This window comes from Manis pentadactyla, chromosome 15 (genome assembly GCF_030020395.1).
Source record: "Manis pentadactyla isolate mManPen7 chromosome 15, mManPen7.hap1, whole genome shotgun sequence".
NCBI classification, from domain to species: Eukaryota; Metazoa; Chordata; class Mammalia; order Pholidota; family Manidae; genus Manis; species Manis pentadactyla.
The window spans coordinates 26,163,048-26,185,600 of NC_080033.1; the positions used below are offsets into that span (position 1 = coordinate 26,163,048).

General features: G+C 48.0%; 1 protein-coding gene across 15 annotated transcripts; it reads left to right on the forward strand.

Moving 5' to 3' along the window:
- Positions 1 to 1,283: 1,283 nt before the first annotated feature.
- On the forward strand, positions 1,284 to 17,597 carry C15H19orf12 (chromosome 15 C19orf12 homolog). Of its 15 annotated transcripts, XM_057493515.1 has the most exons (7): positions 1,317 to 1,375; positions 1,518 to 1,575; positions 5,242 to 5,336; positions 5,909 to 5,957; positions 6,280 to 6,494; positions 6,795 to 6,964; positions 10,329 to 17,597. In XM_057493515.1, the coding sequence occupies exons 5-7, from the start codon at positions 6,484 to 6,486 to the stop codon at positions 10,592 to 10,594; spliced, it is 447 nt and encodes a 148-aa protein (XP_057349498.1). In that variant the 5' UTR covers positions 1,317 to 1,375; positions 1,518 to 1,575; positions 5,242 to 5,336; positions 5,909 to 5,957; positions 6,280 to 6,483; the 3' UTR covers positions 10,595 to 17,597. The 15 variants fall into 15 exon arrangements, 14 of the variants coding, with proteins under 14 accessions (XP_036785769.2, XP_057349498.1, XP_036785775.2 ...); XM_036929878.2 differs by lacking the exon at positions 1,518 to 1,575 and having other exon boundaries at positions 1,320 to 1,375; XM_057493513.1 differs by lacking the exon at positions 1,317 to 1,375 and having other exon boundaries at positions 1,396 to 1,575.
- The last annotated feature ends 4,956 nt before the right edge of the window (positions 17,598 to 22,553 follow it).

Here is a 22,553-nt window from a genome sequence, read left to right on the forward strand (position 1 = left end):
GTATCTCACACACACACACACACACATACATACACACACATATATATATGTATGTATATATTTAGTTTTGAAAATGACAAGTCACTAAAGAGGTTGCAGGGTTACATGTGTGTGACCTATGTGTGGGACCATCTACCCCTGGGTCTGGGTGGATTTATCCTGAAAGAGCCATATAAGTGAGGAACTGGCTCGCTCACCCTAGAAATGGGGGATCAGAGTGCTGGTGTCAGGGGGCACCATATATATATACATACACACACTCCCCAAATACTTTCCAATTCAAAAGAAAAAGAAGAAACAAAATGACTGGCAGTGTGAAGAGGCCCATCCTGTGGGTGGTCCACAGCACCTGGAAAGCCAGGCAGAGTGCTGGCTACAGCAAGGGCTTTGAGCCGCAGATTCCGAATGAAGTCTGGCCTGACACTCCCCACCTGCGTGGCCCTGGGCCACCGTCTCTGCGTGGGTTCTCCTATCTGTACCACGGCCATGACGACCATGCCTGCGTAGCAGGACTTCTGGTCAGGATTAAGTGGGTTAGTCTCAGGGAAGCCCCCGGAAGCCATTTTTCAGATTTGAGATGGTTCAAGGCCAGCTTGTGGATGGCTAGTGGGGGTGGAGGGTGGGGCGGTCTCCCTACATCTCTCAAGTCTTCCCTAGTCCCTGTTATCCCACTCGCTCATGTCCTTTACACCCTCCCAGGAGGTTCCTCAACTTCAGCTTTGCTCAGGAAACTGGAGCTCCCTCTACCCTGGAACCTGAGGAATAAAGCCAGCGCTTTGTGTTTTCAAACCGGAGACCCAGAGGCCCCTGGTGCCGGCTTGGCATGAGGCAGGCGGGGTCCGCTTACGACTCAGGCCCAACCATCCACCGGGTATGAACTTAGAGCCTTTGACTTCCCAAGGCTGCCGTGCTCTCTCCTGTGCGGACTGGCGGCGGTGGTGGCGGTAGGGTCTTTAGGTCTGAGGGTCTGAGATCCTGACCTAGGGCCAAAGGGAGAGAAGGTCTCCCCGGGGGCTCTTACTTGAGGGAGGTCCGAGGGTACCCGCGTCGAAACCGTGGGGGGGGGGGTGGTTAAAGGCAGGGGGTGGGCATGAGTACGCCTTAGGGCCACAGGGACTCCAGCCCAGGCGGCCCATCCCGGGGCCGGGCCGGGGAGGAGGGGCCCTCGGCGACGCCCTCCGGGCCCTCCCGCGGAACCTTCCCGACTCGGGGTCCCGATCTGCGCGCCGCCGCGGGCTCGCCGTGACCCGGAAGGCCGTGCGCCGCCGGGCCGGAAGGAGGGCGGGGCCTATGCGCCGGGGCGGGGCAGGCGGGCGGCCACGGTCCCCACGCGCCGGCCGGCCTTTGACCTCGGCGCGCCCCGGCCGCTCCCCAGGTAAAGTGCGTCTCCGCGCCGGTGCCACGCGGGCCGGGGGAGGGGACGCCCAGGGGCGGAAGCCCACGAGCCGTTGGGTGTCGGCTAGCCGGGATCTCGTCGCGCAGGGGGTGGGCGCTATTACTGCGGTCACTTTCCGTAGGAGACGACCAGGCACGGAGGGGCTGCAGCCAGGCCAGAAGTCGGAGCAACGGAACCGGGTTAGCTCCTGGCGGCAGACTCCAGGGCCGCCGCACCCAGCCGTGCGCCTCTGCAGTAATGCGGATGCGTGTGTGTGCGTGTGACCCGGCTGCCTGTGTGTTACCTGCCTAGTAACCTGGGTGCATGTGTGTGCGTGTGTGACTTCCCGCATAACCTGCGTGTGTGTGTGTGTGTGTGAGACCTGCAGTAACCGGATGCATGTGTGTGACTTCCCCAGTAACCCGTTACCCCAGTGTGTGTGTATATGTGTGTAGCGGTTGTTAACATATGCAAGGTAGAGTCCTAGCAAGATACCTGTTGTGAGGGTCAGCACTTCTGGCTTTTCCCTGTGGGAAGAGGATCTGGGCACCACTTTAGAGATGATCAGGAAGGGAGGGTCATGAGTTAGTTTTGGTGAGGACTGGTAGTTTCTTTAGCCTTTTAAAAAATAAATATAGATACTTTGAGAGGTTAGGAAGTGACCTGTTATGGGCCAGGTAGGTAGGTGATGTGCATTCTGCCAGGGCTTATGGCAGAGAAAGGGCAGCTCTGGCCTCAGTTGCTGCAAGAAGGCAGGTCCATTGGGGCTTGCTCTTCTGACTTTTCAGGAGAAATTAGGAGTCAGGTATATGTGAAATCTCTGATTTTTAAGTACCGGCAACTAATTTAATTTTTTAAATGTCTGTGGACTAATCCAATAATGTTGGTATGATCCACCTGCAACCTTTGCACTGGGGCATAGACAGGTGGGAAGACAAGATTTACAAGAATCAGTGCACACAGTGGACTTTTTAAATTCCACCAAAGAAGTAGAAACTATTGAGGATAGATACCAGGATTTCTAAGAAGCTCCACTTTTCTAGTTTTTTTTTGAAGAACAGGGTGCAAGGAGGTCTGTGTTAGTTCTAAAGCCTTCCTTTCCTCTCCCTCCTCTCTCACAATCTGGTCCATCTCACGAAGCCGGGTTGCAGCCCAGAGAAGGGCTCTCCTCCCTCTTCCCTAGAACCCTCCTGTAATCGGGATGAACTGGGTGCTTGTAAGAAACCAGGGCTTCAAGTTGGCATTTGCCTTCCCTGTGGCTGGCAGATGGGCTTTCTGTGACCAGAGCCTGTTTTGTAGACAAACCTGATTGTGAAATTGGTGTGATACTGGGGAGGGAGGCCCCACTTCCACCCTTCTTGAGTTCTATACCCATCAGAGTACTCCACTGCCTCCTCCCTCCTCCCTCACTTCCTGTCACTTACTGACAAAGGCAAGATTGGAGCGGGAGAAGGGGAGGCAATCCTGACTCCCTTCCTCAAGCAGGCCAGCCTAGAGAAGTCAGGAGGCTGAGTTTTTCAGCAAGGACTCAGGAGATGAGGTCACAAAGTTTTCTTTCACAACTAGAGCCTATTGATGCTCTAACTTCGAAAATGGTTGTTGCAAGGAAATTAAACCAGCTTTCCCTTGGTTCAGGACAGCCACAATGCCACCCCTACCTGTGGGGTGGAACTATTGAACCCAGCGGGAGTCGGGCCACTTCTCCCCCTGCCCTCCCACACACCCCGGCACCTGCTGGTCCTCCAGTTCTGCAGAGCCCTGGGCTTGTGCCTTGTGCTGGCCTGACTGGGTTAAATGGAGGTTGGAAGTAGTATTTGCACAATGATGCCTTATTAGCCTCTGTGGGTTTCAACTTAAAGTCATTCAGAGCAGGTCGGAAGCTGGATTTTTTGATAGACAATAAAGGATAAAGTGGCTGTTTCCTGCCTCTTCTACATGCATTTTCTTGCTGTGCAGGAACCATTTCAAGAGTACAGATCCATAATTCTGCAGAAAACCTGTTTTAGGAGTGGCACCTGGGCCGTGTGCACTGGTCTGGAAGCCAGCCTTGCAGACCAAGCTTCGTAGGCTGAAGGTCTTCATGTTCCTGGGAATGGGAGGCTCATTGCAGCCTCCCGAGGGGTCTTCCTGGGAAGGGGACCTGAGCTTCATTTCCCTTTTTCTAGCATAATTGACAGATGAAAAACTGGATATAAACCAGAACTAAGCTAGAAGGTGATTAAATATTTTGCAGAAGGATTTTTAACTTTTTGAAAGGTTTTACCCTGAGATTAATTCCTTTGGTTATCTTAATATTTGAAATAAATTAGTATTTGAAATAAAACTCATTTTGTTTGTCTACATAGTTTCACAGGCTACTGGGTAAAATAAGTTATGTTATCCATCCTCCCATTTTTGAGTGGCATCTGCCCTGTGCAGTTTCTTTACTCATATAATGCTATTTCATTATCTTGATGTTCATGTGTGAACAGGTCTTGAACCTCAAGTGGGCTCTCTTGGGAGGAGAAAGAAGCATACAGTGGCTTTGCAAGTGGTTGCAGGTGGTGAGCAGAGGGGCCTGGAAGCCAGGCAGCATTTTGGCAGTATAGGACACTTTTGGCAGTATAGGACACATGGGAGCCAGAGCAGGGACAGGCACACCTGAATTCTCTTCCAGTCCCTTAGGCAACCCTGCAGGACCTGCTGCATATACCTCTGCTGCCTGTCTCACCCCACTTGGTCAAACTGTTGTCAGGCAGCTGCATCTGGGGAGCTTTCTCCCTGTGCATGAGGTGAAACCTCAGCCTGGACAGGGGAAGGTTCTTGACTCTGAACAAAGAATTCTTGAACAGGTCAGATGATATAAGAAAGGAATTCATTAAAGTGAGAGTAGTAGTGAATGGCAGCAGCCATGCAGATAGCAGAAAGCAAGGAAGAGCAGAGGGTGGAAAGGGAAACTCATTGAACTCTTGCTTCGTGCAGGGCAAATTTCTTGCCAACTCCTAAAGCCAGGGTCACCTGGCGTCCAGTGTCTACTTGAATTGACATGGTGTGGGAACTAAGCCTCTACCATCCCAGGATTTGGGGGAGTTGCAGTGCACTGGGTGGAGTGAGATTATGTTCTGAGAACTTTGCAAAGGCAAAGAGGAGATTTTTGGGCAGGCTGCTAAAGAGCATGATCGTACAGCCACGGTTCTGCCCAGGTCACCTAGGTGATGGGAACTTGCAAGCCCAAACCAGGGATCTCAGCAGCCCTTCTGTACTTGTCTGAAGTAGGACAGAGAAAGTGAAGACTTGTGCTTAAGTCTAGAAAATAGAATGAAATAGTGAAGTAACAAAGATGCTTACCACTGGAAGAGTGCAGAGACAAAACGCAGTTAAGTTGAGCAGTGAGAAGTCTTTATATAAGGCAAAAAGTACACACTTAGAGGGGAGTGCAGGAGGCCCACTTAAGGACTTAGGATTCTGTCTTTGAAGGCTTCCAAGAATGGGGCAGAGGATGGAGGTGGGGGGGAATGTAGGCTGGACTTGGTCCCATGATGTCTCTCTCTGGTCACCATCCACAGTCCTCTAGATACTCTGTAAGATAAACTTAGCACAAGGAATTTATTGATTCTGTTCTTCTCCAAGGTCTGATTACCCTCAAGCAAAACTGGGAACATATCGCTTAGAACTGCTTGCCCTGCCTAAGAAAGATTGTTGGCTGATTACCAAAGAATATGTTAGGAATCTTACCTCCTAACTCCTTGGTTTTTAAAATGGAATCTTAGCCTTAAGATGGAGTCCCTCCTGTTCTTACTATACTGTTTATATCTTGGCATTTTTAATCATAGGCAGGAGAAGTTAATCATGTGCTTGTCCTGTGTCCCTGCCCTACCTCACAACAGACACCTCTGGGGGACACCTGTTTACAGTTTCTGAACTCGGGGACTGAGTAACGTCTTGGGTCATGCTCTCCTAGAATATTGCTGCCCAGAATGAGGTAAGAAGCCACCTGGGGACTTGTTGGAAGTGCAGTCTCAGCCCAGCCATAGTGGCTGTATTTAACAAGATCTTCAGTACTCCTGTGCATTTGTGGAGAATCACTGATTTCAGGAATAGCAAAAGGGAAAAGGGGAAATTTACAGGGGCCAGACACAGGTACTTCTTTCCTCTCCTGGGACACAGAGAAATTCTGAAAACCTGACTCTCGTGGTATGGTAGAATTGAAGAATCGTTCTAAAGGCTCAAAGTTCTCTCTCAGGATCAGGAGGATAATTTTACATTATCCTCGGGTCAAAAAAAACCTTATATAACCAAAAGATAGTGAGCAGTAGGGTCTGCCCCAAACCACCTTAGTCAAGTTCCTTTAGCAACTGTTGGCATGTGTCAACATGTTGAATGAAAAGGGGAATATTGGAAAGTGCCCGCTGAGCCAGGGTCTGGCTGAAGCTGGAAGAAGTGGCTCTTTGCCACTTTGACTTGACTTCCCAGCCCATTAGTGTTGGGGCTCTCCACTCCTACTGACCCTGGGGCAGAGCCTGCCTTTGTCTCTGCCTCCTATTTTCCCCACAGTGTGGCAAAATGCAGGTCTGCCTCTCCTGACCCCAAAGAAGTTCTAAAGGTGAGTAGTCCAAAGGTCCATCTTTCCCTCTGTCTGTCTATCCATACATATGCAAACCCCTGGGATTCTTTGATTTCCTTTATTCTCTAGTTGTTTAATGCGACATCCTGTCCCTGCCTTTAACATCCCACATGTAGAATTGGATTGACTTTAAGAGTAGTTGCTTATAGAAGCCAGTGGTATGTATTAGTAACAGAATATTCATGTAGAGCCATCATGTCTGAGAGTGTGCAATGTTCCAGTCTTCCACCAGGCACTTTGCATCCATTCTGCTTACACTTTACAAGAATCTAGCCTGTGGGTGGTTTTCTCCATTTTACAGCCAAGGAATCTGACACTCTGCTCACATGGTTGGCAAGTGAGGTCACAAGGCCAGTGTGGCTACAGAGTCCCGTACTTTCCCCTTCCCTGATTTGGCGTGAGCTCAGATGACCTGTCACTCAAGAGGAGATACCAGGCTGGGACTTTCCGCACTCTACAAAGCTTTGTGCTTCAGGAATTGCCTGAGCCAGTGGAAAGGCCACTGATGCAAGAGAGGTCAGACTTGCCTCACTGTGATGAACTGGTGGAGCATGTGGCTGGGATTGCTCCTTTATCTGTTGTAAATCAGAAGGTAATCAGAGGGCAAGGACCTTTCATCCACTCTGCTGATTGTTTGCTTGTTCACCAAATGCTGCCTTGCTTTCTTTGTGACAAAGAACTTGTCACATGACTGGATACTGTCTCTCATGCATGCCTCGGAGCTTCTATTCTCTACTGATAATGGGGAAGAGTAACATTTGGGTGGAAATACTCCTGACCTCATTAAAATCCTCCCTCTGAAATGTTTCTTTTGAGGCCTGCCAAAATGCCCATTATGATGGAAGACATCATGAAACTGCTCTGCTCCATTTCCGGGGAGAGGAAAATGAAGGCTGCTGTCAAGCACTCTGGGAGGGGTGCCCTGCTCACGGGAGCTGTGGCGTTTGTCGGCGGTTTGGTTGGTGGCCCACCAGGACTAGCTGTTGGTAAGTGCCAGTGCCCTGCAAGTGACAGCCAGCTTGTAGATATTGTAAAAAGGTTTTTGAAACATAGAGACCTCATAGAAGTGTCTGTCCTGTGTGAGAAGATTGTTGAGTTAAGGTTGCGTCTGTGAAATGATCTTTTTGTACATAATTTGTCCTACTAAAAATATAAGCTTCTTTGTGAATGTCTCAGAAGTGCAGGGTGCTCTTGAAAATGACATTTGTGTCATTAAAACCAGGAGGACAGTTTTCCTCCCAGGGGAGTGTCTGAGAGTCTGAAGATACCAGGGTATCCTGGGTCCCTCAGATGGTCTTACTCCTCCCATCACCATTACATGTCACCGCAAAATGGAACCAAGGAGGAAGCTGAGATTTGTCAGGCACTTCTTAGGAAAGGATGCTGTCTGGCCATTTTACGTAAGCTTATAAAGAGCTTCCCCATTTGGAAAGCAAATAGTCCAGTGCAGAAAAAGCAACAATCTAACTTCTAGAGTGGTCATCCCTACACCTTGGTTTTATCATCTGATTCTCTCTGGGAACCAGTTTCTGGCAATGAGTGAAACTGATTTTCCCACCATTCCTTAGAGCTAGGATGAAGTTGCATCCTTTGGATTAGGAGCAGGAAGAATGCCAGTGTGGTGGCAGAGAGCTGGCTGCCATTCAGGCCTGACCTGAAGAGGGGCCAGATAAGGCCTCCCTTGAGGTGTCTCACATGGACCCTACAACTCAGGGCATCCACTAAAGGCATGATCTGCCACACTGGGCTCAGCAAACGTTTACTGAGTGCCTGTTCTGTGTCAGGCAGCCTGTGCTGGGGACACAGAGGCCTCAGGTACTCAGTCTGGTGGAAATCCTTTCTGTGTGGCTCACAGTCCTCATGTGAATACAGGCAATACAGGCTGGAGAGATGAAGTTGACTTCTGTTATCCAGCTCACTGGCAAGGCTACCTCCTCTGTTGTTTCCTTTGGTAGCAGGATTGGCATTCAAAGACATTCCATCAAGTGAGGCCACACTGGAGAGAAAACTCAGCATGTAAGTGGCCCCAGACCTTCAATCTATACATTTCCTTAATGAACTCTGAATTAGGAAGTCCTGACTTCAGCTGTTTGCCATCCAGGAAGTAGCCAGGTTGGGAGAACATAAGGCCATTGCCTTTCTTCATCAGTGACAGTTTTTATTTTTGTCCAACCCCATCTAATGTATTCAGGGAGGGCTTTCTGGGATCATTTATCACATAGCTGTCTGCCCAGATGCCATTTTGGGAGTATGTTTTTTATTCAGATTATGCGTGAAAACTGGGATGTCTTTTAGAGAACCCTAGGGATTCGCTACTTATAGCCCCTGGTCATGGGCAGGAGCATCATTCTACCCAGAAAACAAAGGAATTTTCTCTTCTACAAAGTGTTAGTAATTTGCTGGTCGATACTCCTGGAGACTTTTTGCGTTAAGTGCTGTTTTAAATCAAATATTGATGTTCTCATAAAGGTTTAGTGGAGATGAGTGCAACTCTTGTCAGCTCTAAGCGTTTCACTGGTGTCTTGGGGAAAAGTGCAGTAGTACTTGTAAATCACCAGTTTTCCCTCCCCAGAATGCTCCTTTCTTTCCAAGTGGAGGGGAAGCCTGTCGAGGCGTGTGTTCAGCCTCCAGGATATGAGGCTGGCCTGGACTCAGTAGCAGAGGAGATTGTGCTCCCATATGCCTCCACACTGGTCACCCTGAGAGACACAGGTTTTACTGTCTGTTGGCTGAGACCAGCCTACAAATGGGTTGTCTCTAGCCTGGGCTGTATTCTTTTACATATAACCTTTTTATTTTGGAATAATATTAGATTTAGATTTACAGAGAAGTTGTGAAGAGAATGCAGAGAATTCCCATAAATCCCTCATCCAGTTTTGCTTTCCCTGCATTAACATATTACCACGGTACGTGTGTCAAAACTAAGAAGCCAGTGCTCACACATTACTAGTAACTATTCTCAAGACTTTATTTGTATTTTACCAGTTTTTGCATTGATGATCTTTCTCTATCCCAGGATCCAGCTCAAGGTGCTACATCGCATTGGCCACCATGTCCCCTTAGTCTTCCCTGGCCTGTGACAGTTTCTCAGGCTTTTTGCGTTTTTCACGACCTTGACAGTTTTGAGGAGTCCCAGTGAAGTATTCTGTAGAGCCCTTCTCAATGCAGATTAGCTGAAATCTTTCCCATGATTAGATTAGGAAAGAATGCCACACAGGTGAAATGCTTTTATCATAGCACAATTTTAGGGATGTGACATTCACAGGCCCTCCCTTGTGATGTTCACCCTGATCACCTGTCAAGGTCCTGTCTGCCAGGTTCCTCCACTGCAAAGGTACTGTTTCCCCTTACCATACTCTATTCTTTGGAAAAAAGTCACTAAGTCCCAGTTAGGCTGCATCTTTTAAATATCTGATTGCCAATATTTAAAAGTCATAGGGTTTTTAAGAAGATACAAATCTACTATTCCATGTGACAGCAATTGGCTTGCATATGGTAGCCACTGCACCTTTAGACAGGGACCCAGCTCACCATAGGCCCACTCAGCCGACTGTAGTCCTTCCAGTTGCCTGCCTAGCCTCTGAAAGTACTTTAGTTTGAGACCCCTGCCCTTGGGCAACTTCCTGCAGTAGACCTGAACCCAGCCTGTTTAGGTGGAATTTGGTGTGGATACAGGGTCTTCAAGTCCCAACATAGGGTGTCTTTGTTTTGATAATAATTTACAAGTAAAAATAATGTTTGTGTCCTTTTGGGGTAGCAGAAAAAGAAACAGTTGAATATATAAAATTTGTTATTTATTGTCATGCAACTTTGGAGGGATTATATGAAAAACATTGCTGCAAGAGAAAAGTTTTCCTAATCTGTCCCAAGGGTCCTTTAACCACATTATTTCATTGGAAATTTCCAAAGTTCAGGGGCAAAGGACATATTAGCCACTCAATGGAGAAAACAGCCTTTACCACTGACATGGTTCTTCTTGAAAATGTGTTTATTTCTCAGCCCTCTCCTTTGTGATGAAAGACATTTTTATGGAAGCATAAAAACCTTCAGCCCATAAAGAGGGTTTTAGTTATCACAGCTCTGAGGTGGGAGATGCTTCATGTTGCATCCATGAGGGCAGAGCTTAGAGAAGGGCATGTTTGGGTGTCAATTACCTAAGCCAAATGGACCGAAGACCGCATAAACCTTTGCCCTCCACGCTGCCTGATGGAGCAAGCATGAGATTGAGCCCATTCTGACCCACTCATGAATGTGCTCACTTATTATGATGGTGGATGCGCTCTCAGTGAGAACCTAAGGCCATCATTTATGAATAAGGGCCAACTAATTGAACCCTTCCTTGTTTTGTAGGGGGTGCCGTTGGGGGTCTATTAGGTGCATGGATGACGAGTGGACAGTTTAAGCCAATTCCTCAGATCCTAATGGAGCTGCCTCCTGCTGAGCAACAGAAGCTCTTTAATGAAGCCACTGCCATCATCAGGCACCTAGAATGGACAGATGCTGTGCAGCTGACCACACTGGTCATGGGCAGTGAGGCTTTGCAGCAACAGCTGCTGGCCATGCTGGTGGGATACGTCACCAAGGAGCTCCAGGCAGAAGTTCAGTATGACGACTAGGCTGCTCCTCCAGGAGGTGGTGGTCTGATGTAGATGATTCTCCTTACTCCGGGAAGGTGAGCAGAGAGTTGGGAGGGGCCACACATCATCAGCCTATTACCTAAAACGGAGCGAAGTCCGCTGGAGAGGCTCCTGCTGTGCTGTGCCACATTCTGGAAAGTACTTATGAAGGCGTTGCATTTTGTGGTAGTGCGTGTATGCTGACCTCCCTTTGCCTGGGAAGCTGGCAAGAAGCAAAGGCATGCCTGTGGCAGACATCTGGATGTCTGAGTCTGCTCTCACTCCCGTGGAGGTGTGGAGGAAGGTTGCCATGTTCAGCCTTCTCGTCTTCTCAAGACAACACCTTCACCCTCTTCTAGGCTCGGGTCTCAGGACCTTGGAGCCGGCCCATGCTGGAACCAAGTTAGCTCTTGAATGCACCCCTGCCCAGTGGCTTCTGAGTGACTTCATGGAGGGGGCACTCAGTCTGTTGAGGGAAGCCACAAATGTCAGTCATCCATTCCCTTCTCCCCCTAGCTGCCACCGGGCTCTTGCTCTCCCAGGACTTACTTCCATCTGAAAAGTCATGGTAGCTCTTGAGTTCTGCTTTTTAAATTAAATTCTTTCACTAAAAAGTATTGCTCTTTCTGGAATGGTAGGGTCATAAACTATTTCTAAGAAATGTGTTCACCCTGAATTTCCCCTAATAACTGTGTTCATTTTGCTTTCAGAGCCACAACTTGACTGTCATCAAATTGCAACAGTTTTTTTCTCGACAGTCTTTTTTCCACATTTTTGTGTAAAACATCTCTACCCATCATTTGGAGTCATAGCCATGGAACACAAGGGAGAAGATACTGGATTTGTGGCTTTTAAAGAATGAGAGAAGGCACCTGATTCCAGGGCCTGAGACCTGACTTTCCAGGCCAATTTGGCCTCCCTGTCCTGCCAGTGTGCACACACCACCCTGAGCTTCCACTAACAACTACAGAATGTCCCTCAGGTCCCAGGCCCTGGGGCAGGGTGGAGACTTGAGGCTCTTTGCATGAACAGATGCAGCATAGGCCTCCCTGGGAGTACAGAGGGAGGTACTCCTGCTGCTGAGAGCCAGTATCCTGGTACCTCCATGTGTGTAAAGAAAACTTCAGGGTGAACTAGAAACCCCGGTGATAAAGGAAGGTTAAGCCATTATGTCTCAGAAAAATTGCTCTTCTGCTGGTTCATCCAGGACAAGTCAGGTCCCTAGCACAGGCCCCACTCCTGTAGTTGAAGCCATTTGGGTTATTATGTGCTGCTTGAGTTGGGGACAGGGTGAGGGTCCATTCAGATGATTCTCCTAACTCAGAAGGTGACAGGGGAATTGGGGAAGCCCCACCCCAGGGGACACAGGTGGTCCCAGCTCAGAGGTTGCCACCATTGTACCCTGGAGCCCTTCCCTGCCCCGCTACCACCTGCCTTTACTCCTGGGAAAAACGCCCTGGGGAGGTGATGGCCTGACTCCTGACCAGTTGTGTGTCAGATGGAGCAGACTTGCTGAGCTAAGTCACCCGTGATGAGACGAGTCTGGGGTGATTTGCAGTGGGCTTTGGGCCTAAGAGTCCAGTCTCTCCCAGGAGCTGAACGCACTTCCTTGCTTTCCCCTCGGATTTTTCTCAGCTTCTATGTGTTTAGTATTTGTATCTTTTTTGTAAAAATATTTATTTATTTATTTTTGATTAGGACATACCAGTCTGGTATAAAACTCAAAAGATACCAGAAGGCACAAATGGAGAAGGAAAGCTCCTATGCTGACCCCTGTCCTAGCCCCTCCCTAGAGGCTGCCTCTGTACCAATTTCTTATTCATTGCTTTAACTCTGTTTTCAAATAGTATTTGAAAATATACTCATTTCCTTTTGTCAGTGTTTGTTGCTGAAAACTTAGAAAAAAACAGAAAAAAGATGAAATAAACACCACTACAAACTTCACTAGTCAGAAAATCACTGTTAACAAATTTGGCATGTATAATGCAAACCATGTAATGTGCATTTCTAATGAAGTTGCATCTTAATGTTTAGGCCTCTGAATACTTTTACCAACTGACATTAACATGTGCAATGTAATTTAAAATTTCTTGTAAGCATGTGTAGTGGCTCTGTAACATTCCATTGTGCTTAAGCCGGCCCCTGATGTGGTTTCCTTTGTAGGTGTTTACCATTATAATGCTGCAGTGAACACTTCTGTTCATATTTTGAATTATGACAGATAGTCTTTATGAATGATTCCTTAAAGTGAAATTGCTGGACTAAAGTATGCAATATTTTTTTAAGGCTATTATATTTGGTCAAAATTCTTTTTAGATAGGCAGTATCCATAATTTGTTTTCCCAAAAACAAGGTTTTTGCAGGTGAACATATCACTGCATCCTCACCAAAAAATAGAATGATAGTGTTTTAACACTTTATTAATTTTATGGGTGATAAGTGACATCCTGGTTTGATTTGTTTTTCTTTGGATTGAGAATGGGATTGACAAGGCCTGAATCACCTCCTGGCAGACACCTGCCCAGGTGGTGCAGAGAGCTCCCAGGCCCCTGTGGCTGAGGCCCAGCACAGGCTAAGGAGGCCATGACCTAAGCAGGGGGCTGCTGCAGCCTGGCCCTACCTGTGGCTAGCCCATGATGGCTGGCTGGGTGGTAGTGGTGGGGTGGCTAGAAAAGGCAAGGGGCTGCCAGCAGGGTAAGGTGGCAGCTGGAGAGGAAGCCTTGGTGGGGGACCCAGTAATTAGGAAAATAAACCATCTGCTCTGGGCTGGTTACTAACCTGCTTTGGGTATCAGTGTGGCAGTGCCAAGCAAGATATTTCACAAGCAGATGGTGTATTTTTAGCTAGAATGGACTTTTCAATTTTTCTGTTTTTTGAGATGTCTGGCTTGGAAGTAAATGACTGAAGTGGTTGCGATGTGGGAGGCTGGGCGGACAGGCTCAGGGTTTGGAAGTGTCGGCTCCCCATTAGTTACTGAGAGGTGCCACCTAGTGGGCAAGTGGACGCATCCTGTCTCCTTCCCTCCCAGCAGGCCCACCAAGCCTTCTCAGAGTCGCCGGCCAGGCCAGGATATGGCTCCACAAGGATGCTCTTTTATGAGTTCCCCATGGGAGTGGACAGGGGTCTTCCTGAGGTTTTAATAAGCCAAGAACAGAACATCAGCCGTGTCTCCTGCAAAGTTTTTGCCTATAAACCAGAACGTCTCTCAATCTTTAATAATCTACATATGGCAATTAAGAAATGCCAGGATTTATCTAAACCACGTGTGAGGGGGACTATCTGATGTGATTTCAGTTTGTTGGGAGGAGATAAATGACTTTATTGCTGGAGGAGGCTTCTTGGACTATTAGTTATGACAAGAGTGGTCAGGAGGCCAAACTTGGGCCTGGCTAGCTGAATTACAGCCTGGGGGCAGCTCTGGGTGCCCCCAAATGCTGGTAAATGGGAGTGTTGAAAAATGTTTTTCTAAACTAAGGGAAGGACTTTTCTCACTTGTAATTAGCAAATGCAAGGATAATATCTAGGAGATAATATGTCACACAATAATTAATTAGTGAAAATGAATACAAATGATCAAACCCAGAACTGGCAAGGCTATGGGAAAACAATGCATACACACACACAGCATTGGAGAAAATACACACTGATAAGTCTTTTGGGAGAGTGATTTGAAGAAAAAAAGTCTCAGGAACTATAAAATTGTATATATTTTCCAGCCAACAAATCTCACTTTAGGGAAAACATTACAGTAAAATAATTCAAATGGGGAAAAGATAAAGATATTCATAGCTTTGATGTTTATGATAGGGAAAAAGAAACAATTCCAGTGTTAAACAAGAGGGAAATCATGAACTATATATGTGGGCAGTATAATGGGATACTAATAGCCAATTTTAATAAGTAGTAAATGGGGATGCGGGTGTGAAATCAGTAGAATTGCTCTGTACCCATTATTTACTTCACAGCAGTTTCATCCTATGTGCTTGGGAGAAAATAAGAAAAAGACAATTGTAACAGGTGCTGCTGGTCTTTAGGACCTCCTCTGAGGTGAGGGAATGGCTCAGGAAGCTGGACAGGCAGGCAAAAATTTCTAAGTGCAGGCATCTTGTGCCTGAGGGGATTCTAGTGTTAACAAATGTGAATTATTTACCTGTCCCAAAACCAACAAGAAGTAAACTGGTCCCCAGCTTCCTGGGGCTGTCTCCCAGGAACTGTCAAGGGCACCTTGACACAAGGTAGCATCCTCACGAGCCCTGTGTGGGCCCTACATCCTCAGAGGCGTGGTTCTACTGCAACATGAAATTCCAGAGCACAGTCCCAGATGGGTGGCACATGTGCCCCATGAAAACTTTATTTAATGTACATGTGCCCCTGACCAATGCAGGAGGGCCAGCCATGCTGGGAGCTGTTTTGGGTGTAGGGTCTTCTCTCTGGGCCTGTCCAATAGAAATACAACACAAGCCACACATGTGAGCCACATAAATCATTTTAGATTTTTTAGTAACCACATTTTAAAAAAGTAAAATGGAACAGATGAAATTAGTTTAATGATACACTTTATTTAACCCAACATAGCCAACATTTCAACATGTAATTGATACAAAAGATTGAGATAATTTCCATTTTTTATAGTAAGTCTCTGAAACCAGTGCATATTTTACACTTACAGTACACGTTAGATCTGACTAGCCACATGTCAAGCTACATGTGGTCAATGGCTACTGTATCAGGCATTACAACTCTATAAGATACATAATAGAAAGTGGAAAGATGAAAGATTTTCTTTTCCATTTGGGTTGCCCTATAAGGGTTGGGAACCTCTTTCTGTCCCTTCTCTCTTTGAAAGTTCAGTATCTGGGCTTGTCTGAGTTGCTTGTTAGAGATCAAGAGTAGGCTGGATGGTTCTGTGGACTGAATTGTGTCCCCTCCCAAAGTCATAGGCTGCAGCTGCAATCTGCAATGTTATGGTATTTGGAGATGGAGCCTTTTGGGAGGTGATCAGTGTTAGATGAGGCCATGAGGGGGGATCCCCAAGATGAGATTAGCGCCCTTAGGAGAAGAGACAGCAGAGAGTTTGGTCACTCTGCCGTGTGAGGACACAGTGAGAAACTGGCATCTACAAACCAGGAGCTCTCACCAGAACCTGACCCTGCTGGCATCCTCATCTCAGGTTTCCAGCCTCCAGAACTGAAAGCAAGAAATGTCTTCTGTTTAAGCTGCCTGGTGTGTGGTCCTTTGTGCTCTGGGCACAAGGAGCCCTGAATCCCCATCCCCTCCCCACCTGCACCAGCCTAGTTGGCTGTGGCTAAAGAAAAACACCTGACCCCAAAGAGGCCTCACTTTCAATTCACAGCACTGAGCTCAGAGGGGCCTGCAATGTCACTGGCAGGTACCCTGTATTTTCTCAGCCCACTTCCGCTCCCATTAACCTCTTCTTTCCTCAGCTCTCAGCCTTTCCTCCTCTGCCTTCTCTCCAGTGGTGACCCTGGTTCCTGTTTCACTGAGGAAAGGGAAGTGACCAGAAAAAATGTTCATTACCTACATCCCTCCTCCTGTTACTATGAACTGACCTTGCCCTTGACTTAGACCAGCCACTGCCCTGGGCAGCCCCTCTCCTCCTCCTCCCTCATCACCATTGCTATGGGAATGTAAAATGGGGCAGCCACTTTGGGGAACAGTTTGATAATACCTCAAAATATTAAAATACAGAGTTATCATAAGAGCTAGCCTTTTTACTCCTAGGTTTACACCCAAGAGAATTGAAAACACATGTCCACACAAAAACTTTATACGAATGTTCATTAGTAGCATTTTCACAATAGCCAAAAAAATGTTAGCCCAAATGTCCATCAGTTGATGAGTGAATAAACAAAACATGGTATACACATTGGAATATTATCAGCAATAAAAAGGAATTATATACTGATACATGCTACAACATGGGTGAACTTTGAAATATGCTAAGAAGCCAGTCATAAAAGATGACATATTATATGATTCCACTTATATGAAATGTCTGACATCTTTTTCTCACCATGCCCCCTCATATCCAATCTATTAGCAAATTGTGTTTGTTCTATCTTTAAATATATCAGTAATTTAATCTCTTTTCAGCACTTCCCCTGGACCCTGGCCCAAGCAATCATCACTTCCTGCCTCCTCAGAGGTTTCCTAGTTGCCCTGGGGGGTCCTCTTGTCAGGCTCTTTGGCAGCTCGTGATCCTGCTGAAACCAGTCAGACCGTGCCCCTTCTCCGCTGAAACCTTCCCATGACACCTGCTGTGTCACTAAGAAAAAGCCAGTCCTTACAGTGCCTCCAGGGCCGCTTCCTTCTCCTCTCCCCTTATGTCTTCCTCTCCTGCCGCTCTCCTCACTTGTTTGGCTCCTGGCACACTGGCCTCCTCCAAGCCCTTGACCATGCCAGGGACATTCCCAGCTCCAGGCATCTGCACTTGTTGCTTCTTCTGCCCTGAATGTTCTCCCAATTACCTGTCTTGTTTCCTTCAAATCTTGGCTCAACTTCACCTTTTCACTGAAGACTTGCTGACCACTTGATCTGAAATTATAGCCACCCAGCCCTCACTATCCCCTATCTTGTGTTGTTAAGATCTACAGCACTCGAAACCTTCTAAAATATACCATTATTCGTTTTGGGATTTTTTTTTTTCCTGATGGAGAGGATCTATATCAAAGAGAAAAATGTTGACATAATCTTTTCAGAAAATAAGCAACAAAAAAGCACATCGGCAAAGCTGAACTAACAAGGCACACAAGTGAATTTGTGTGGCCCCTTTTGGTTGGGAATCTTCCTAGTGCTGGAAATGAAACCAGAGATATGAGAAAACATAATATACTTTTCAATCGCATTTATTGCCTGTCCCGCTTCACTTGAACATGAGCTCCATGAGAGGAGGGATTTTTGTTTTGTTCACAACTCTATCCCTGGTGCTTGGAGATACTCAGTAAATACTGGTTGAATGAATAAATACAAATTGGAAAGCTGATAGGCATGTTTTCTCTTTCTTTAATTTTGATTCCCATACACATGCTGACTGCTTCTTGCAGGCCAGGCCCAACACCCACACCATCTCCATTTCACACACCCTCTCTGCCAACTGCTAGAGAAAAGTCTGCTTCCTGTGGACCTGGTGAGGCCAACTCTTATTTCAGGGTGGTGTCTGAGGCCTACATTCCAAGGCCTGGGCCAGAATTGAATCCAGTCAGAGACCAACAACACCAAGTGTTGATGAGGATGTGGAGCAACTGGAACCCTCTGCTGCTAGTAGGGGGCAAATGGGCTTAACTACCACAGGGAACTGCTGGGCAGCATCTGCTAATGCCTTGTCTACATTTATCCTATGGCCCAGCAGTTCTACTCCTAATCATTTAAACAGAAAAGAATGCTGATGTTGACCAGGAGGCACCTGTGGAAATAACTGTAGCCGTCTTACTCATTATAGCCTCAGACTGGAAACAACTTAAATGCCCATCAACAATACAATGGATTGACAGCTGTGGAGGCTTCTCAAAATAGAACACCCTGCCACAATGAGAAACTAACTACAGAGACCCTCAGGACAGGAGGAATCTCACAGACATAATGTTGAGCAACAAAGTCTGGACAAAAAGATACACACAGTGTGATTCTGTTTATATAAAGTTCAAAAAAATAAAAAAACAAAAAATTTAACGTTACAGAATTCAGAACACCAGTTACCCTTGGAGGCAGGTCCTTCCAGAGGGGCCCAAAGGAGCCTTCTGGGTGCTTGATGTTCTCTATCTTGATTTGGGTGGTGCTTATACATGCACACGTGTGAGAGAGAGTTACGTAAAGTCTCATTGAACTGCACACTGAAGATACCACACTGGGCACTTTACTGGATATAGCTTAGACCTCAACTGAAAAATGAAAGCAAAAGTCCCAAGGGTACCGCAAATGACTGACTGCCCCGGCTTTTGAACTGCATGTCCGACCCCATGTCTAAAGACCTATTGATTTTCCTAACTGATGATTCCTTGACCTTTGGAGGGGAAATTGATGTGCAGAAATAGCTTGGCCTGACAGTGAACACACGGGTGCTTCCACAAAGCACACCCTGGAAGAACTCAGTCTCTGTGGCATTGTTCTCCTAACTTGGGGAGGGCGGGGCAGGCTTTGTATTCCCAAATCAGGTTTGCATCTGAATTATGTTCATTTCTTGGAGTTTTGACTCGTGATAATCAGCTTGTGAAACAGCAAGACTGCCTGAGTGAGATGTTGCATTGTTTTTGACTGGAATAAAGGAAACAATCACCACGTCCATTATGCTTTTGAATATTTTGTTTTCATATCTTGGAGCTGCTCATCGTTGCGTGGATTTCTCCCTAATTGAATTGAAATATGTAAAGTGTTTTGTAACAGCCTCATGCTGCTGGTTAATCTGGGCCTCAAGACCCTCACCTGGACCCTTTCCCTGGGCTGTGCTGAGAGCTGGGCTGTGACCCCATTATGTGACTCAGAAACAGTCCTCTCTGTACAGGGGGGGAAGGGCTGTCCACCCTCTACACTCTCAGCAGGCCTCTTGGTCCTGCTGGTTGTCCAGAACATGTCCATTTCTAAAGCCAGGATTGGGTGGGTCAGCTGTGCAAAAGCACGTGGCTGAGGGTAAGGAGGAGGCCTTCCCCAGGGGTAGATGGGAAACACTCCTGTGAGCTCCTTGACTCTCACACACTACCACAGTCACAATACCTCTGATATTCCAATCGGTAGGGTTTTCCCCGCACCAAGCAATTCTCTGCGGCACCAGCCAGGTGTCCTATGATTCAATTCCACTCTGACATTAATGGGATGTAGCACAGACCCGATAGGTTAAGGGCTCAGACCCACAAGACTGCCCCCACTTCAGATGCCAATCACAAGATGTCATATGTATTTCCAGCCAATCAGCTGTACGTCAGTGTTTCCATGAGCCTCTCTTTAGGATCAATTATTTGTTAGAACAGCTAATCGTACCCAGGGAAATACTTTGGTTTACTCTTTTATTCTAAGGGATTTAATAAAAGATATAGATTAACACCAGATTAAGAGATGAGTAGGGCAGGTAAGTGGGAAGGGGCACAGAGATTCCATGCCCTGTCAGGGACACAACCCTCCCAGCACCACCATATGTTTACCAGCCTGGAAGGTCTCTGAACCCTTATTTTAGGATTTTTATGTAGCCTTCCTCATGATGATCATTAATTCAATCTCTAGACCCTCTCCCTTTCCTGGTAGGACTGGAAGTTCCACACTTCTGATCATGGCTTGGTTTTTCTTGTGGCCAGTAAGCATTGCCCCATTAGAACAAAAGACATTCCTGTCACCCAGAAAATTCCCAAGGATTTAGGAGCACTATGACAGTAATTTAAGACAGAGACCAAAATATAGTTTTTGTATTATTTCACACCAGGGAATACTAGGGTGTGACCACGTCAAGGTGGAGCAGGTCCATGGGTGAAGCACAGGTGCCCACCACCCTGTGAAGGCTCCCAGCAGCACAGGACAGGGCATTGTGAGCAAGCTGGTGTTTCCAGGTGGGGCTACGGCATGAGTGCAGAGCAGAGGGAGCCTGGGAGCCTGGGCCTGTCCTGGGGGTGCTGACCTGCATGCCCAGACCTTCCTAGGGCAGGCCCTCCTGCATAACCCTGTCTCTGCTGTGGCCCCCCAGGCCAGCTAGCTCCCTCTCACTGAGCGCCTCTGCTCAGCTCTTGCTGTCTCTGGACCAGCTCCAGCTCAGGCCTTGCGGAAAGAGACCTGGCTTGGCCCAGGGCTGAAAATGTTTCTTTACTTCCTGGTGTGGGAGTGGAGACCTCAGGAGACTTGGTTGGTATACAAAGGAAGACATGTCATTTTAAGTATGTTGGTAATTTGAAAACAGTATAGTTTCTGTGTGTGTGCACATACGCATGTACGCACACACTTACTTGTTCCAGAACCCTGGAACCCTGGGTTTCCACAGCCCAGGATTACTGTGGGTAGTTAAGAGGGTCAAACGAAGCATGATTGTGCTGAGAAAGAATGGCAGCATGGTCACCAGTAGGCAGCAACTCCCTCCCTCCCGACATAGGAGCCACAATGAGCAGGAACCATTCTCCGGAAAGCCCGCTCTTTGGGGTCAGAATGTCTGGCAGGATCCCTAAGCTAACGCTCTAAGTGTTGAAATTTCCCCTTGTTTTTGCCCAGAAATGTCTGGCTCAGTCTGCCCCCCACCCCGCTGTTCTCCCCATCTGCCAGGCTGCTTTTCTGTTTTCAGCACTGGAACATTCCATTTAGAGCTGGGCCCTGTGGTGGCGAGGGGAGACAGCAGAGCAGGAGGGACTCTGGACAGCACCCTGACCCTGGCTCTTCCTCTGGCACTGGTGAGTGTCAGGGGTGTGCTTGCCCTGGAGCCTCAAGTTCCTAGCCCAAGAAGTGAAGGAGATGGGGAGGAACCCCGGAGAGCTCACTTGGGGTTCTGCTCTCCTTTCCTAGTGTGATCTCCTTGTCCTCACAATCTATCCTCTCTGTCAGGCTGCTCCAAAACCTGTGTGAGGCTTCACGATGGGGAGTCCAGGAAGGGAAGTAGGAGGCAGGCTGGGAGGGGCTGTACGTGTGTGCGCGCGCGCGCGCATGTTTATATAGATGGGGCCACTCTCCAATGGGGTAAGGACCCCACCTAACAGGGTCTGGCCCATGTCCGCCTCTTGGCCTTGCTTGAGCTACTCCCTGGGGGTCCCAAGGAAGCTCCTTTGGTGCCTCAGTGCACCACAGACTCCCTTAGTTTGGGCCTGGATTTTCTAGGAGTGTGGGGGACAGACAAGGAGGGTCAGGGGACACCCAGTGTCTGGTTTGAAGGGCTGGTGCAGGTGCCAACAGAGGCAGGAAAAGCTAATCAGATGAAGTCCATGGGGTCAGTTCTGGACACAGGGGCTTTGCGGTCCCTGTGACCCCAGCATTTTTCCAGCATCCTCCAGGAGCTAGGGGTGTCACAAGGCCACCTTCAAACAGAAGCATGTATGAAACGGCTGGTGGGGCAGGGTCCCGGAACGAGAGTTCTGGGGGCTGCAGATGAATGATGAATGAGCTGCTACCTGCTCTGGAATGGCTCATAAGACAGCTTCAGTGGGCACAGGTCCACTCAGGAACTTCATGGAAGATGGAGGATGGGGGAGCCAGAGCAGAGGTTGCCGGTGTTCTGGGAGCCATGCCTCCCTGGGACAACCAAGGAAGGCTGCAAAATGGAAGTGGCAGCTGCACTTGTGTCCATAGGAGGGGCCAAAGTTCATGGGCAGAGGCTGAATGGTGGGCACAGAGTCAGTAAGTAGCCCAGAGAAGCTGAATCTGGTACTTTGGGGCTTAGAGAGGCAGACCCCCATTCCATGCTCTGCCCTTTGGGCACAGCTCCCACTGAGTCTACTCAGGCTGAGGCAGAGCACACATGTGGAGGGTGTGGGCCCCCTTCATAGATGGGAGCCTGGGCACAGAGAGAGGCAGGGAGGCAGCAGGCAAGCACTGAGGGGAGGCTGCCAGCAGCTGAGAGCCTGCTGGTGACAGGTGTGAAAAGTCCCAGACTGAGAGGCAGCTTCTCTCCTGCCCACAGGCCCCCGGAGGATCACTTCCTGCAGCCAAGGTCAGAGGCAGGCCAGCGGAAGTGGCTGCCGTGGTCTGTGGGTCCTGAAGTCCCCTGGGTCCTGGCTGAGAACAGGTCAGCTCTGCAGTCACTCTCAGCCTGCCTGGTGGCTGAGCCCAGGAGTGGCCCTGACTTCCCCTGCAGCCTCTTTTTGGCTGAATCTCAGAGAACAGGCTGGGGCATGGGAGAGGCCAGGCTAGCAGAAATCCTTTAATGCCAACCTGGATGACATCCAACTCAAGTCTGATGTCATCTCTCCAGAAAGCTCTGCCTTGGGGTGGGTGGGCACTTCCTGCCCTGCCTGAGAGGGCAGCAGTTAGTGTCTGGAGGGAG

Bases quoted from the DNA above. Each gene is read 5' to 3' on its own strand.
- C15H19orf12 (XM_036929874.2), top strand. The intron at 6,965-10,328 runs GTAAGTGCCAGT...CTTGTTTTGTAG, and splicing joins CCCACCAGGACTAGCTGTTG to GGGGTGCCGTTGGGGGTCTA.